Consider the following 15,172-nt stretch of genomic DNA (forward strand, 5'->3'; position numbering starts at 1 on the left):
AATAAATTCTTCTAATTCTGATAACTTAAATTTTTAAAAATCGAGTGCTTCACACTCATAAAGCACCTGTTTGTTCCTAGGTTTTGCCTATTTTTGCATATTGACTTGCAGAGTATCTAACATGATAGTTTAACTCTTAGAGTTTACTCTTGTCAAGACTGTAGCAAGGGCTTCCCTGGTGGCGCAGTGGTTGAGAATCTGCCTGCCAATGCAGGCGACACGGGTTTGAGCCCTGGTCTGGGAAGATCCCACATGCCGCGGAGCAGCTAAGCCCGTGAGCCACAATTACTGAGCCTGCGTGTCTGGAGCCTGTGCTCCGCAACAAGAGAGGCCACGACAGTGAGAGGCCCACGCACCGCGATGAAGAGTGGCCCCCGCTTGCCGCAACTGGAGAAAGCCCTCGCACAGAAACGAAGACCCAACACAGCCATAAATAAATAAATAAATAAATAAAAATTAAAAAAAAAAAAAAAGACTGTAGCAATAACAATATTAATTTCTTTTAAATCACCTATTATATAAAGGAAGAGATAACAAGAGTATTAAACATAAAGTGAGTGCTCAATGTTAGCCTGTTTTCTATAAAATATTGTAATGATTTTAATGTTATTTTAAGTATTTATATAGTAATTTCAACGTGCCTTCTAAGTCTTTGAGATCTTTTTTTTTTTTTTTTTTAATTATTATTTATTTATTTATGGCTGCGTTGGGTCTTCGTTGCTGTGCACGGGCTTTCTCTACTTGCGGCGAGCAGGGGCTACTCTTCGTTGCGGTGCTCGGGCTTCTCATTGCAGTGGCTTCTCTTGCTGAGGAGCATGGGCTCTAGGCACGTGGGCTTCAGTAGTTGTGGCGCACGGGCTTAGTTGCTCCATGGCATGTGGGATCTTCCCGGACCAGGGCTCGAACCTGTTTCCCCTGCACTGGCAGGCGGATTCTTAACCACTGTGCCACCAGGGAAGCCCAGTCTTTGAGATCTTTATGTTCATTATCTATGCTTTGAAATTACAAATATAAAGTTAATAGAGTACCCTATTCTCTAAACCCTCAACTGTAAGCACTTTGGAAAAATGATATACACAGCCGAAATGGGAAATCATTGAAATTTCTCCCTCTATTTTATTTTTCACTTATATTGTATTAAATGCAGTATTTTACCAACTATTCAATGTGTTTACTCAATGCCAAAAATACGTAGGTTTAAAAAGTACAGATATATACAAGTACAGTTTTTCATTTTACAGTATAGATTACAATTAGTAGAGGAATTAACCATTATGCTTGAAAATAACTATAAGAAATAGCTTTGTCAAACTGAAAGAACTCTGGCTATCAAATAATGTCATCACATTATTTTTATTGCTATAAAATTTACCATTGGTTGTTGTCACTTGCTTACTTTTATAAAGTCCATTGCCCATATTGGTTCTTAGAGAAATGTCTGCCTTTCAGAAGCAATATGTAACTTTTTTATCCTTTTCCAGGATATGGAAAAATGAAATAAACAATACAAATACTTTCAGAGTTTTACCTCATCCTTCTTTTGTTTACACGGCTAAATTCCACCCAGCTGTAAAAGAGCTGGTGGTTACAGGATGCTATGATTCTGTGATACGTATATGGAAAGTTGATATGAGAGAGGATCCTGCCATATTAATCCGACAATTTGACACTCACAAAAGTTTCGTCAACTCTCTCTGTTTTGATATTGAAGGTATGTCCAAGAATATATTCCAGTTGAAGGCTAGTTACATGAAGAATTTTAAAAAATTTTCTGTTTCACTAGGATAATAATTATTTAAGCTTGAGAGTGACTTTATGTATCAGATAAAATTAAATATGTTTGTGCGTATTTAGATTTATGCGTATTTTGCAGATCATATGATAGACCTTGGCATAAATTTGGCACTGAGGGAATTGTTAGTTAATTTTGAAGTCAATAAATTTCTAAACATTTTGATTCAACTAATCTTTGCTGTAACAACCAGTCCTGTTCCAAATTGCAAAATATATTTCATTGGATTGATGATTATTCCCTAGTAGGTTTCTTAAAGGGCCGTTTTATGTAAAGGGTAAAAATGAGGAAGGTGGGGGGGAAATCCCAGAGGAATATTGAAAATATATATTTTAAATGTAGCAACAGGATTTTTTTTTTAAGTACAGAAACATATAGAAGGGAGATTTGCAATTATTTAAAGGTTTAATCTTAGAATATGAGTATTATGGATAGTGTTTTAAGGACATAAAATATAGATTATTTTGTCAGCTGAAAGAATAAAGAAATTCATTATTAAATAGTCACCTTTTCTATTATTTCAGACACTAGTTGTGTATAGCTATAATTAGTTAGTATGGGATCCAGATCAAAATGATAATACTGCTAATGTACTCAGTTCAACCATAAGGATGTTTATAAGTAGGAACCCATTCAGGAAAGGTCAACCAAGGATAGGAAGGCGTCTGAAAATTCTGTCATAATAGAAGTAGCTCAGATTATAAAAGAGAGATGAAGAATTTCTTCAAATATTTGGTTAAGATGTGAAGCAAAGAGAAGTCCTTCTACGTTGCTCTGTAGGTAGAAGTAGGGCCAAAGCTGCAGGAAATAGATTTTCTTTGCTCAGAATTAGAAAGAACATTCTAATATATAGAGCATTTCATCAGTTGAATAAGCTACTTTTGTGTAAAATATTACATTCACAGTTGCTGAACAACCATCTGTTCATAATGGTTTGTAAGATATTCCTGACGGGTTATGAAGTTGAAGATGTTCTCTGAGGTCCCATTCAACTGTAAGATGGTTTGACTCTAAGAAATGATACTGAACTGAAGCACCTGTTATTTATTATTTTATTCATTCCCTGGTCATTTATTGAGTTCCTACCAGGTCTCAGGCATTATGCTAACAGTATATATTAGAGTATAGGTGTTTTTCCAGGAATATAAAATAGATTATATAGGTTAATAAAGGTGAGCAATACAGATCATATTGGATATTTCAAATAATTTGTTTAGCTTTGGAATTTGAGCCACGTACACATAAACTGAGGTGCTCATTTCTTTTTGTATTCAAATTCAGGTAGGTGACAAAGGGAAATAAATCATCAAAAATAATTCAAAAGGGTGAAGAATTCATTTAAAGATAATTGGGATCTGATTGTTTGCCGTTTGGACTTTTTTAAAACTGTAATGCCTTTTAATAGCCCTTCAATTCTTTGTTTTATTGGGATGTGTTTTCCCAATTTCATAATGTTTGTTTCAAACTCTGTGTGACATTTATATGTAAGTAATTTTATTTTTTTAAATAGGTAATCACATGTATTCAGGAGACTGCACAGGGGTGATTGTTGTTTGGAATACGTATGTCAAAGCTAATGATGTGCAACACTCAGTGCGTCACTGGAGTGTAAATAAGGTATAGAGCCATTTCATATTTGGGGATTTAATTAAAGAAATGGGAAAAAAAAATTGAACCACATGACTTGAAGATGTCAGGACAGATTCACTTTGTTATAAAGCAGAAACTAACACACCATTGTAAAGCAATTATACTCCAATAAAGATGTTAAAAAAAAAAAAAAGAAAAAAAAAGATGTCAGGACATTCCGTTCGTTCTTTTCAAAGAAATTAAGGTTTTCTCAGTCCCTGAGAAGTCAATTATCATGTCTTTCTGATGGCTAATTGATAACATAGTGACGTAGTGAAATTTTCTTCATTTTGGCCAGGCTTTTGTTTCTTTTTTTTTTGAGCCCTAATTTGCCCTATGGTATTCAGGGATCCATTACTGAAGTTTACGCAAAATGAGGTATATGTTATATCACCACCTATACATAATAACTTACATTTTCTGCTATTCAGATTCTTTTTTTCTTGGTCTCATAACATCACTAAAAACACTGTGTTCAAGGTTTTGTTAACAGTGCTATCCCTCAAAATTATGTGATCAAGATTATATAAATATGAGAGGGCTTATCATTTAATCACAGTAATTGTTTCATTTGAAATACACTAAATTGACAGAAACAAATGAATGATCTCATTTTTGAAGCAGAGTGTTTTAAAGATGGCTTGTATACCAAGCAACTTTGTTGGTGCATATTTAGTATGTTTAAGTTAAAAATACAAAATGAATCATTCAACCTGAGTTGTTTTTATAAATATTGATATAGTTTTTGTCTTACATGCTATACCTGTGTTCTTCAGTTTTGTTCTTCTTCATAATAGATTATAATTGTCCCTGTTTGAAAAAAAGACATTCTACATGAAAAAGAATTTCCAGGAACTTTAGTTAAATCTGTTGAGGCTGTCAGACCTGTTTAAAAACCAGTCTATTCTATTTTTAGTCATTCTCATCTAGTCTGTCAGATTAATGAATGATGGCTTGGGATTCATGTTGTAGCCTAATTTCACACACTTTGAAAAGAACTTTCTAATTACTTACATATTGATACCTAGAGGATTGGCAAGGCTCCAAAGGCACCATTTCTAATCATTTGAGTCTACAATGCGGAGCGTATTATTTGTATTAAAAATCATGTATTTCTTTACCTCAATATAGTAACCAAAAGGCAAATATACCTTGGAAATCTGCCTCCTGGTGGTTACTTGAGACAGTCGAAAATAGAAAGTTAGGAAATGAGCTGGGATGTCTTTTTAGTAGCTTATGTCCTAGGACAGATGGGAGACTGCGATTTCTTACTTGGTTCTCTTCAGCCAGCAGTGGGGGGAGGGGTTCTGGGTTATACACATCTGTCCCTGAAGATGAGGTGCCCATGTGCTATTGCACACAGTCCTTGGTATAGGGCATGGTCTTTAGAACTAGGGCTTGAGCATGAATATGATAAAAATACGAAGGAACTCGTTAACAGATACTACAAACACTGAATCTACCAGCAGCTTTCTCAAACCTGTACCTAACACTTAACTTGTTATGCAGCCCTGGTTTTGATTTTGCACATTTGCATCTGTGTAAGTGTTGCTCCAATTGCTCACACCTTCAGCAGTGCATCTCCACCTCCAAATCGTTGTAGTTGGGCTCAGTAAAATCCCCATCTGTGGTATCAGTATTTGACTTTATTCTGTAACTTGTAAAAAGCTGACAGCAGGTTTTAGCACCAAATAGCAGTAGGAGGGGCTCAGCTGCTGATACTAGGATTGTAGCAGTTTGTACCCCACCTCAGCTGGTGCCAACCCACCTCTGAAGAGGAGACCCTCTAAGAGAAGCGAGCAAGAATAAGGGGTCCTCGAGGGAGAAGAAGGCTAATTCAGAATTCTGCCTACAGGTTAAAGCAGACCCTCTCTTGACTCTTTAGACTTTAGTTTAAGCAGTTTTGCATTTGCAATTTTTGTCTTTCTCCTGGTAATTGAAACAAGAACCTTTGGAAATTGTCCTTATACACGGCTTGTTCAGGCAGATTCTCTTTCAGTGTTTGTGTCTTTCTTGACATCATTAATCAGGTCTACTTATAGTCTTCTTCTATAAGTAGAAGATTTAGCTGCCTTAAGTATCCAAAAAAAAAAAAAAATTACAAGCTAAACTAAATTATTTCAGAATAAGATGCTGATAATTTACCTTTTTCAGGACAAGTGGAAGTAGATGTATGAAGAAATAATCTGAGACTGAAATAGAACTTGAGAGCTAATTCTATACTTAATTTTGAATTTATAAAAATTGGAAAGTTTCTTATCTGATGATAAACAGACAGTGTAGTGTTAGAAGATGTGTTTGTAGAAAGTGCTTCTTGTTTGGGAATATACTACAAAAACACTAATTAAATAAGGTGTTACATAAGAACCAAAAAATACATTTTAGCAGCTTTATTTTCATCCTTAACCTGAAGTTACTTGGAATAATTTTGCTAACAATTTTAAAACATCCTGTATTGTGCAATTGAAAATGACATCTTAAAATTAAATTTGTACACTTAAAAGGGCTTAACTTTAGACAGATTTTACAGTGGTAATATTTTATAATCTTTTTTAAAATCATTTTAGGAAATTAAAGAGAGTGAGTTTAAGGGGATTCCAATAAGTTACTTGGAGGTTCATCCCAATGGAAAACGTTTGTTAATTCATACCAAAGACAGTACTTTGAGAATTATGGATCTCCGAATGTAAGTATATTTCAGTATTTGCGGGTTAAGTGCTCATAGAATAAGTAATGATTTAATTCATATTTATAAAGTGCAGCTGTGGTTCTCAACTAGAGAATTTTGTCCCTCAGGGGACCTCTGGCAGTGTCTAGAAACACTTTTGAATGTTTATTCCAGTATCTGGTGGATAGAGACCAGAGATATCACTAAGCATCCTGCAGTGCATGAGACAGGCCTCTGCAACAATTATCTGACCCAAAATATGAATAGTTCTTAGGCTGAGATCTAGTCTATTGTTTTTTATTTTCACAATAAAAAAAAAAAAGAAACTTCTGCCATCGAATATCTTTTATCTCTGTGATATTGGTTTAACAGAGTATTATGATCTACTATCACGCCTGAATGAGAGGGCTTTTGATTCATACATCCTTGTTTTTCTTTTTTGTTTTATTTCTAAAAGAGGCAAATGAAAAGAGATACTCTTAATGTAAAAGGCAGAAGCAGAGTTCTAGGAAAACCAGCATGGACTTCTGGTGTGCTTTGGTTTTGACGTTAGAAGTTCCTGTAAAACAAATGAGAGAAAGCTATTTTATTAAATTTCATTATTGTATTTAGAAAGGCAAATGTGGTAATCTAGATTAGTTTATTCTGCAATTATCACTTTAGGGCTAACCATTAAGCCCTTCAGTATTTATGTAGAACTGTTTGAGACACTGGCATGGGTGCTGTAGGAGAATGATAAGCAGAATTTGTTCATCAGGAATTTATAATCTAGTTGTACTACCTCCAAAATAACATATGAAACACTTAGGCTACATTGTGAGATCTTCAAGGACTGTAATCTGCTTATTCTTTTTTTCTATACATCGTACCCACGTCATACCTAACAGATAGCAAGTACTCAATAAGTATTTTTAATGAATATAAATACATAATAAAAGGATTGTATTTTTCATGGCAACGGTAAAGCTGATAGCTATAATATAGTCTTCTGTTAAAGTCTCTGTGGCAAGACTGGTCCTTGAGCTCAATCTTGAAGGATGGGTAGAATTTAGACAAGATGGCAGTGTCCTCACTAGGGTGGAAAACATGAAAAGCCTGGAATAAAGTTTGGAGGTAGAATAATAGAAGCTGTATTCAGGGCAGAGTGAGTTAGTCTGTATGAGCATGGGTTTCTTGCTAAGGAATGCTGAGAGAGAATCCAATAGAAATTAGAGCCAGACTTTAGAAGACCAGGCCTGCAGAGTTTGGTTGTTCTCTATTTAAGCAGTATAGTATTCAGCCTATGACCATGCTTGGGCTCTAGAGGAAAACTGCTTGCAGTCAAATACTGCCTGTTCCACCCCTTACTAGCTGATTAATCTCCCTGTGTCTCTCTTTCCTCATCACTCAAATGGAAGAAATAATATACCATCCTCATAAGTGTTTTGTGAGGAATAAACTAGTTTATACATGTAAAGTACTTAAAACATTAACAGACATAGCAGAAGTGTTTGACCCAGTAACCTTAGGTTTAGTTATTTATGTTAAGAAAATAATCATGAGGCAGTGCAAAAAATATATACACAGGGTTGTTCACAGAAATCATATTCATGGTAGGGGAAAGCTGGAAACATCCTAAGTGTTATCCAACAATAGAAAATTTCTTAGATACATTTAGACAATGATATAATATATGCCTATTAAAATGATAATGCGTAATCTTTATTTTCTGACATGATGGCCATTATTCATGATTCATTGTTGACTGAAAAAAGCAGATAACAGAGCAGTATATGTAATATCTTCTCTGTAAACCAGGGACGATACTAGTACCTACCTGGCGCATAATAAGCACTAAAACAGTGTTAGCTATTATTATTCATAAGTTAAAAAGCCTGGAAGGTTATATACCATATTTAATAGATGATTCAATAATGTTTTGTCTAATACTTCTGCAACAATCAAGTATTCATTGTTTGATTTTAAACATTTATCACATGGAGAAAATATAAGAGTATAAAAATTCTGTTCAGTTTTTAGTAAACAATTCAAATGCTACTTCCAAAGTAGTCTTTTGCTCCATAGCTAGAAATCATCTCTCTTATCCAAATCTGAAAAGTACTCTTTCTGTTCTTCTTTTGTGGCACTTTCTACATCCACTTTCTATTTTACTTTAATGCATTTCTTCTCTCTCCTGCTAAATGATAAGCTCCCTGAGCTCTGGGACTATCTCTTCTTTATTCTGCATCCATCATAGAATGTATCCTGCATAACAGATTCTCACAAGTTGTTTGTTAAATGCAAATGAAGTATTTAAAAGTCTTCCTACCACCAGTCTTTTAAATGGGTAAGACAGGTTGCATTTGTAAAATCTTTTTGGTTTCTAGATTAGCAGCAAGGAAATTTGTAGGTGCAGCAAATTATCGAGAGAAGATTCACAGTACTTTGACACCATGTGGGACTTTTCTCTTTGCTGGAAGTGAGGATGGTATAGTATATGTTTGGAACCCAGAAACAGGTAAATAATATTTCATTGAACTTGAAAATTTTTGTTTTGTTTTGTTTTTGATGAAGTATAAAAACTACCATTTTATGGAATAATTTTCAAGGAAATTCTGATTTCAGGTTCTCAGTTACGTTTTTCAAAATTGGAAAGCTGATAATGGAATTCAGCTGCAGTCTAAATTTATATTAAATTCTGTTCTTTATGGTTTTGATATCTTCATGGATTTAGAATTTCACATTGTAATTCAAGGTTTATTCTTTCCTTGCTGGTAATGAGATATTGTTGATCTTAGAGAAGTGTTTAATGAGGACTGTAATACAAAACACAGTGTTATAAACTGAATTTAAAGTACAACTAGGTATACAAATGGTTAACCATCTACATTTTTATTAGAAACAAACATACTCCTGTCAGTTTTGGATGTCTGAAACTTAATAGCAATTTTGCTGTAATTCAGTTTTTTTTCAATAACATAAACTATGATATTGGGCAGTTCATTTGTGCTTCACCTTGCTTTTTAAAAGAAAAGCCAAAACTACCTAAACATTTTTTTTTAGCAGTAGAAAGAATTTTATAAAAGTTACTTTAAAGTTTCTTTAATGAACAGTATTTGACTTCAGCTTTTTATTTTCTTCATCTTTCCCTTTAGGCATTTTTGACTAGTCAGTTCACTTACAGTTTTTTTTTTTTTTTCTTACTGTATTTTGATACTTCAGCATCAGTTCATAAGTGTTCATAAATCTCTTTTCCCCGGCAATCAGTGGAACTGGATTCTTTGCTTTTTGAGTTCTGATTTTCAAACTTAAACTTCTGCTGTAGGCCTCTTTTAGTCATTAATAATCATATGCATCTTTAAAGCAGATGGTACGTCAAACAGCCTCTGGAAGAAAAATAGAAAAAATTAATTCCTCACTAAACCTCTCCCAACCAGAGTTTCTTTAGTTTTAATCCTGACATTCCTCCCCTAGTTCTCCCTGGAGTTCTTTGTTAGCTGGCATTTGCTCAGCTCTGTCAGATCTCAGACTCAGATCTCTCTACTTCCAAGCTCTTTGTCTTTATTTTGTGCCTTGAATACCTCCGTGAAGAGGTTGGACTGAAAAGTAGAAAAAGGAGGGCCAACAGAATGAAAAATAAAGATAATTATTTAATATAGTGGTACTCAAATATTTATAGGTTTTTAAGGTGTTCATGTAAATAACGTGAGCTTTATCATTACTATAGATCTTTTTTAATAAGCTACAGAATAATCTTCTAATGAGAAGTATCTGAGATGGTACAAATTATTGAATGTCTTTTCTTATTTAGGAGAACAAGTAGCAATGTATTCTGACCTGCCATTCAAGTCACCCATTCGAGATATTGCTTATCACCCACTTGAAAATATGGTTGCATTTTGTGCGTTTGGGCAGAATGAGCCAGTTCTTCTATATATTTATGATTTCCATGGTAAGTCCACCACTTGATAAGAGGAGAATATTTAGAGTAACCTTTACATTTAGACTGAACCGGAAATTATGAGCTCTGTGAAAACTGTCATCCTTTGTATTAACAAAGCTCTCTTGAATATACTATGAAAGCCAAGCAACTTAAAAAGATCATATTATTATTATAACATTTTATTTTTCCATGAGCACTATTATTATGGAGTTTAAATATCATCAAAAGTACACATAATGGTTGTGCTCTTACGTTGTAATCACAGAAAGGTAGTCATCACTTCCTTTGTAAATCAATTTAAATAAATAAAATTCACCTAAAAATTATTCGGGAATATGTCTAAATTTAAAAGATTAAATAACATTTAGGAAATATGGATCTGTAATGTTTTTACTTGAATATTGAGTTAATTTTCCTATTCTTTGTTTTTCTTTTTTACTAAAGCACATAGTTTAAATAAGTTGTAATCTTGAGCGTTTCTTAACATAAAAAGAAGGCAGAAAAATTAAGCGTCAATGAAAATGAGATCTGGAATTAGAAATCTAACGCCTTTTTCTACTCTAAAATTACACTATTCTATAATTTTGGAAAATAATAAGGAAATAAAGACTTTGGACACATTTTTCAGAAATAGTATGGCATTATTAGAATTATCTGGATTTATGCTATTTTTCATATATTTCTTTAATTTTTGTCCTGAAATTAGGATTTCATTGTTCTGCATGGTATTGATAGTGCTGACACTCTCAAAATTGCAGTTCCATTTTCTTCATATATTAATTATTGTACAAAAATAAATGGTTTTTATTACTCTCTTTGCTTTGTTTAGGATATCATTCACTGTTTTTGCTAAGCTAAGATGGCTTCCACACAATGTTATAAATGCATAAATATGCACATATGTATACAGGTAACATTGCTGTGGAACTATCTAGACAGAGTGTTTAAGTTAATGAAATGCAGGTGGTTAAGCTTACTGCATTAATACAGTGTGAACTGGTTAATGTTTGTGATAAGTGCTAAGTGTTAGACAATTGAGTCAAGCTCTAAACCTGAAGTTCTTGATCATAGTATGGATTTTATTATGCCTTTACAGGTGAATTATATTAGAAAATAATGTGTAAAATTGAGATTTATCCTGTTTTAAAGAATTTTACAAAGAAGAAATAATAAATTTCTCTGACACGTATTCAGATTTACAGAACAGTATTACTGATGGTGGAATTGTTAAACAACACAATACCACTTAACTATTACAAACAAATTTAGCAAAAGTAAACACTGCCTGACTATGGGAAAAGACAAGTGGATTTCTCAAATCATCCAGTGTCCAAGTTTGTTGTCTAGTTCAAACATATGTCCTGAAACAGGTCTTTCTTTCATACACTTTAAATCTTCACAGAAAGGAGAAGAGTTATACCTAATTACTTTGTAATGGGAACTGTTATATAGGAAATAGGCACTCAGTTATTTCCTCAAACTCTTCAGAAGTTTCACCACAGTTTTCATTGAATTTCTATTTTGCTTTTTAGGCTTTTGAAATTTTCACTACAAAATGCAAGTTAAAGCTCCAGTCTCATCTTTTTTCTTTAGTGTATTTTTTGTCTTTGATAGAAGTTCATCAGTAGATTAGCGCAGTTAGGTTTGTCCATTTGGTTTTGTGACAATAGACATTTAGACTAAGAAGTCCACTCTAGAAGCATAAGTAGAAAGAGCCAAGTGTTTAGGAGTTCAAAAACATTAGTTTTAGGCTCAGTTCTGTTTCTTTAGTGGCCTTGCACAAGCCTCTTGCCTTCCTGAAGCTCCATTTCCCTATCTAGTAAATGGTCCTACAACTACTAATTTCTGTCCTACCTAAGAGATTTTTTGGCGAGGGTGCTATGAGACAGGGACTGTGAAAGTACTTTGTAAGCTGATAAGCACTATACTAAAACAAACAGAAAAGATAAAGTGGGTTGTTACCATGCTCATCCAACCTGTATACACTTGACTCTATGGGAACTTATGTTTTAACATGCTGATAAGCCTCTCTGTGTGGAATGAAATGGAAAAAAAGGTTTTTTTCCCTTTCTTTCACTCTTTCTGTTGGTCAGCCTTTTCCTTTTATTTATTAGAGTGTGTACCTTTCTAGGTCAGTTGTATTAGAAAATAAATGCATAAAGTTAAGAACATTATGTTATGTCCACAGTATCTTGATGTAAATGAGGGATTTCCATGAGTGTTTTAGAAATTTAAATGTTCAGTTAATACACATATTAAATTAAAATATTTTGTGCAGTGTATTTAGAACACAATTTTTGATACGCTAACACACCTTTACAAACAAAACTCAAAATGTTTCAACACATTTTCCCAACTCTTTGCTGCCTATTTTTAAAAAGAAGCAGTTTAGGAAAAAGTTATGTGATCTCAAGCAATCCAAGATTTGGCACAGTTCTTGTGAATGGTGTATAACCATGAAAAAATGAAAAGTTGTTTCAGACTCTAAAATATTTTGCTCATTAAATACAGGCCAGAATCGTGACGTCTTTAAATTTTTTCAATGAAAATTATAACATTTATTACTGACCTATTATACCTTTGCCTTATATTTTATTTATCTTTTAACACAGGACTATTTTGCTCACACTTTCTTGTCTGAAAATAAAGTTTACAAGCAGTTTTACATAAATGTTTTAATGGTAAAAAATTTGAAAGATACAAAGCAGTTACATGATTTTTTAGATAGTATTTATCAGAGCAGCTGATACATTTAGGCAATTTTTAAGGAAAATGGAGTAAGCTCATTTTTTTTATCAGTTAAATAAGCTGTGAATGAGACCACAGTGGTAGCTAAATGTATCATCCATCTTTCAGTTCTAGCAAAATCTGTGAAGAGTCAGCAGGCATCTTTCCCTGTTAAGCATGTGTTCAGGTTGTGGTCTTTTGGGTCTTTCATTCTACTGACTTTTTGCTTTTTTTGGTAAGAAATATGATTTTTACTTTCAGAAGGCAGTTTTATTTGCCTGATTTTGAAAGGGTTAATCATCTAGTAATACAAAATTTAGTCACAGTGTACCACAAATAATGCACTTTTAGGATTCCCATAGTAACAGAGTACTAGTCAGAGAAACGGCTTCTACTGAATTAAATTTATGAAGCTAGACTTCAGCAATTAATGTTCTGTTATTAATCAATACTTGTCTACCTCAATCTCTAGGATCCTGTTCTACATTTAATGATAATTTTGTCTAAAACTTATAGAGCATCTTCCATGTTCCTGGTACTATTTTAAGCACTTTACCCATATTTTTTAAAGTTTTCGCAATAATCTTATGAGGTAGGTATTAGAATTATCCCCATTATGGGAGCCAGGACTTGGATCCATACAGTCTGGACTTGGAGTCCATACTCTCATTTGCTATACTAAACTGCCTTTTTAGCAGATTTCCTGAAATATTAGCTTTTGATTGTCTAATATGCAAACTTTTTTTTTTCTACAAAACCATTTATTCTATGCCTCTCCGTGGAGTATGTGATTTCTTTATATTATCTATACTTTGTGGGAAGCAGAGTTGGAGGCTTATTTGTCTTTTTATTACTGGTACCTAGTCTGAATACTGACACATATTGAATATACATGTAGTATTTTAAGCAGAATCAAGTCTTAATTTGGGAAGTTCTCAGCATTATACGGTAATCTCAGGTAATGAGCCTAATTTTTCACTAGGTGGCAGTATCTCCTGTGAATCAGTATTAACTCTGGAATGCTTTTCAGTTCATAGTGTTTTAGGCAAAACAAATCTTCATTGAGCATTTATTGTGTGCCAAGTTGAACGGCGCTGTGAAACCCAGGAATCAGAACCATGCTCTTTTCCAATCTTTTGTGCTTCCTAAGTAGTTAATTAAACCTCTGGGAGAATTTTAGTTAAACTGAAAGGCAGTCTACCATTGACACTAAACATGATTTTATTTATAGAGCGTAGACTTATTAATGATCACCTGCATCGTCATTGTTGATAGGTTTATTTTTCACATTGTGACATGTATTACCAGAATTCAGGGCAATATATACCTTTACATTCCTATATAACTTGCTCAGTAACAAAAAGCCCATGGTGTTTACAAGACCCTATGTCTAACATCCTACCTGCTATATTACTGATGTGCAATAAATACTTGAAATAAGAATTTAAAATCCCTTAGAATAGCATTTTCCCCTTATATTTTATAAACATATAGAATGAAAGGCATGATCAGTTAGTACATTTGGGGCTAATAATGATAGTGGTAGTAGTAGTAGCTAATATTTATCAAGTACTTATGCTGTCAAGCATTTATTTATTTATTTAGTAAGTATCCCCTGCTCTCATGAGCATTTTACATGCATTATCTCATACAGTTCTCCCAAATCCCCACAAGATAGTTGCCATTTTTATCCCCATTTTGCAGATGAAACTGAGGCACATGAGGAGCATGAAGTAATTTGCCTGAGGCCACACAATTGGTAAAATGGCAACGCTTGCCAGGCTGTCTGACTCCAGAGCCCGTGCTCTTAAAACATTAAGCTGTCTGCCACAGCTACTTATTTAGTCTTTGCATTTCCTATTTCATGAAGTAACTTAAGAAGGTAGCTGAATATACCTGTGGTGAAATGTAGTGTTTGTTTTCAATTTTAATATATAGGAAGACCCCTTAAGAGTAAAAGGAGCTTTGGTTGTCTAGTATCATTATTAATTGTTCACTCCTTTACAAATGTTGGTGGTAATTATAATGCATTAAACCATTATATTCTCAATATAGTCCAAAATATGATTTTTCTTTATTATGTAATATTAAATTTTAATGTAACTACTTTTATAATATTTTTGCAATAAGGTAATGTCTAGTTGAAATAAATTTAACATCTGTAGTTGTACATATAATTTAATGGTGTTCTTGAAGTACTAATTATGAATGATTCAAAAGCAAACTCAGATGTTGTAATCCTCATACTTGGATAAGACTAGGCAGTAACATATATAACTGATTGTAGGTTAGAGTTTTAGATATCTATTATTAGCTTAGTAGGAGAAATTGAGATAGAAATGCCAAATTTTAAGACATACTGAAGCTACCTATTTCTTGGTCATATCCTGAAGCATCTGTTTTAATAGTCCACACATGAGGGATACTCTGATTG

General features: G+C 33.4%; 1 protein-coding gene across 8 annotated transcripts in view; it reads left to right on the forward strand.

Moving 5' to 3' along the window:
• Nucleotides 1–15,172, forward strand: part of AHI1 (Abelson helper integration site 1) — a 205,840-nt gene that overhangs the window by 49,777 nt on the left and 140,891 nt on the right. For all 8 annotated transcript variants that reach the window (XM_068551284.1, XM_068551279.1, XM_068551280.1 and 5 more), the window contains 5 exons: nucleotides 1,482–1,711; nucleotides 3,303–3,409; nucleotides 5,989–6,107; nucleotides 8,456–8,586; nucleotides 9,880–10,020. In XM_068551284.1, coding sequence (XP_068407385.1) covers nucleotides 1,482–1,711; nucleotides 3,303–3,409; nucleotides 5,989–6,107; nucleotides 8,456–8,586; nucleotides 9,880–10,020 — 728 coding nt within the window. The remainder of the gene's footprint in view (nucleotides 1–1,481; nucleotides 1,712–3,302; nucleotides 3,410–5,988; nucleotides 6,108–8,455; nucleotides 8,587–9,879; nucleotides 10,021–15,172) is intronic.

The sequence above is a fragment of the Eschrichtius robustus genome, chromosome 9 (genome assembly GCF_028021215.1).
Source record: "Eschrichtius robustus isolate mEscRob2 chromosome 9, mEscRob2.pri, whole genome shotgun sequence".
Lineage (NCBI taxonomy): Eukaryota > Metazoa > Chordata > Mammalia > Artiodactyla > Eschrichtiidae > Eschrichtius > Eschrichtius robustus.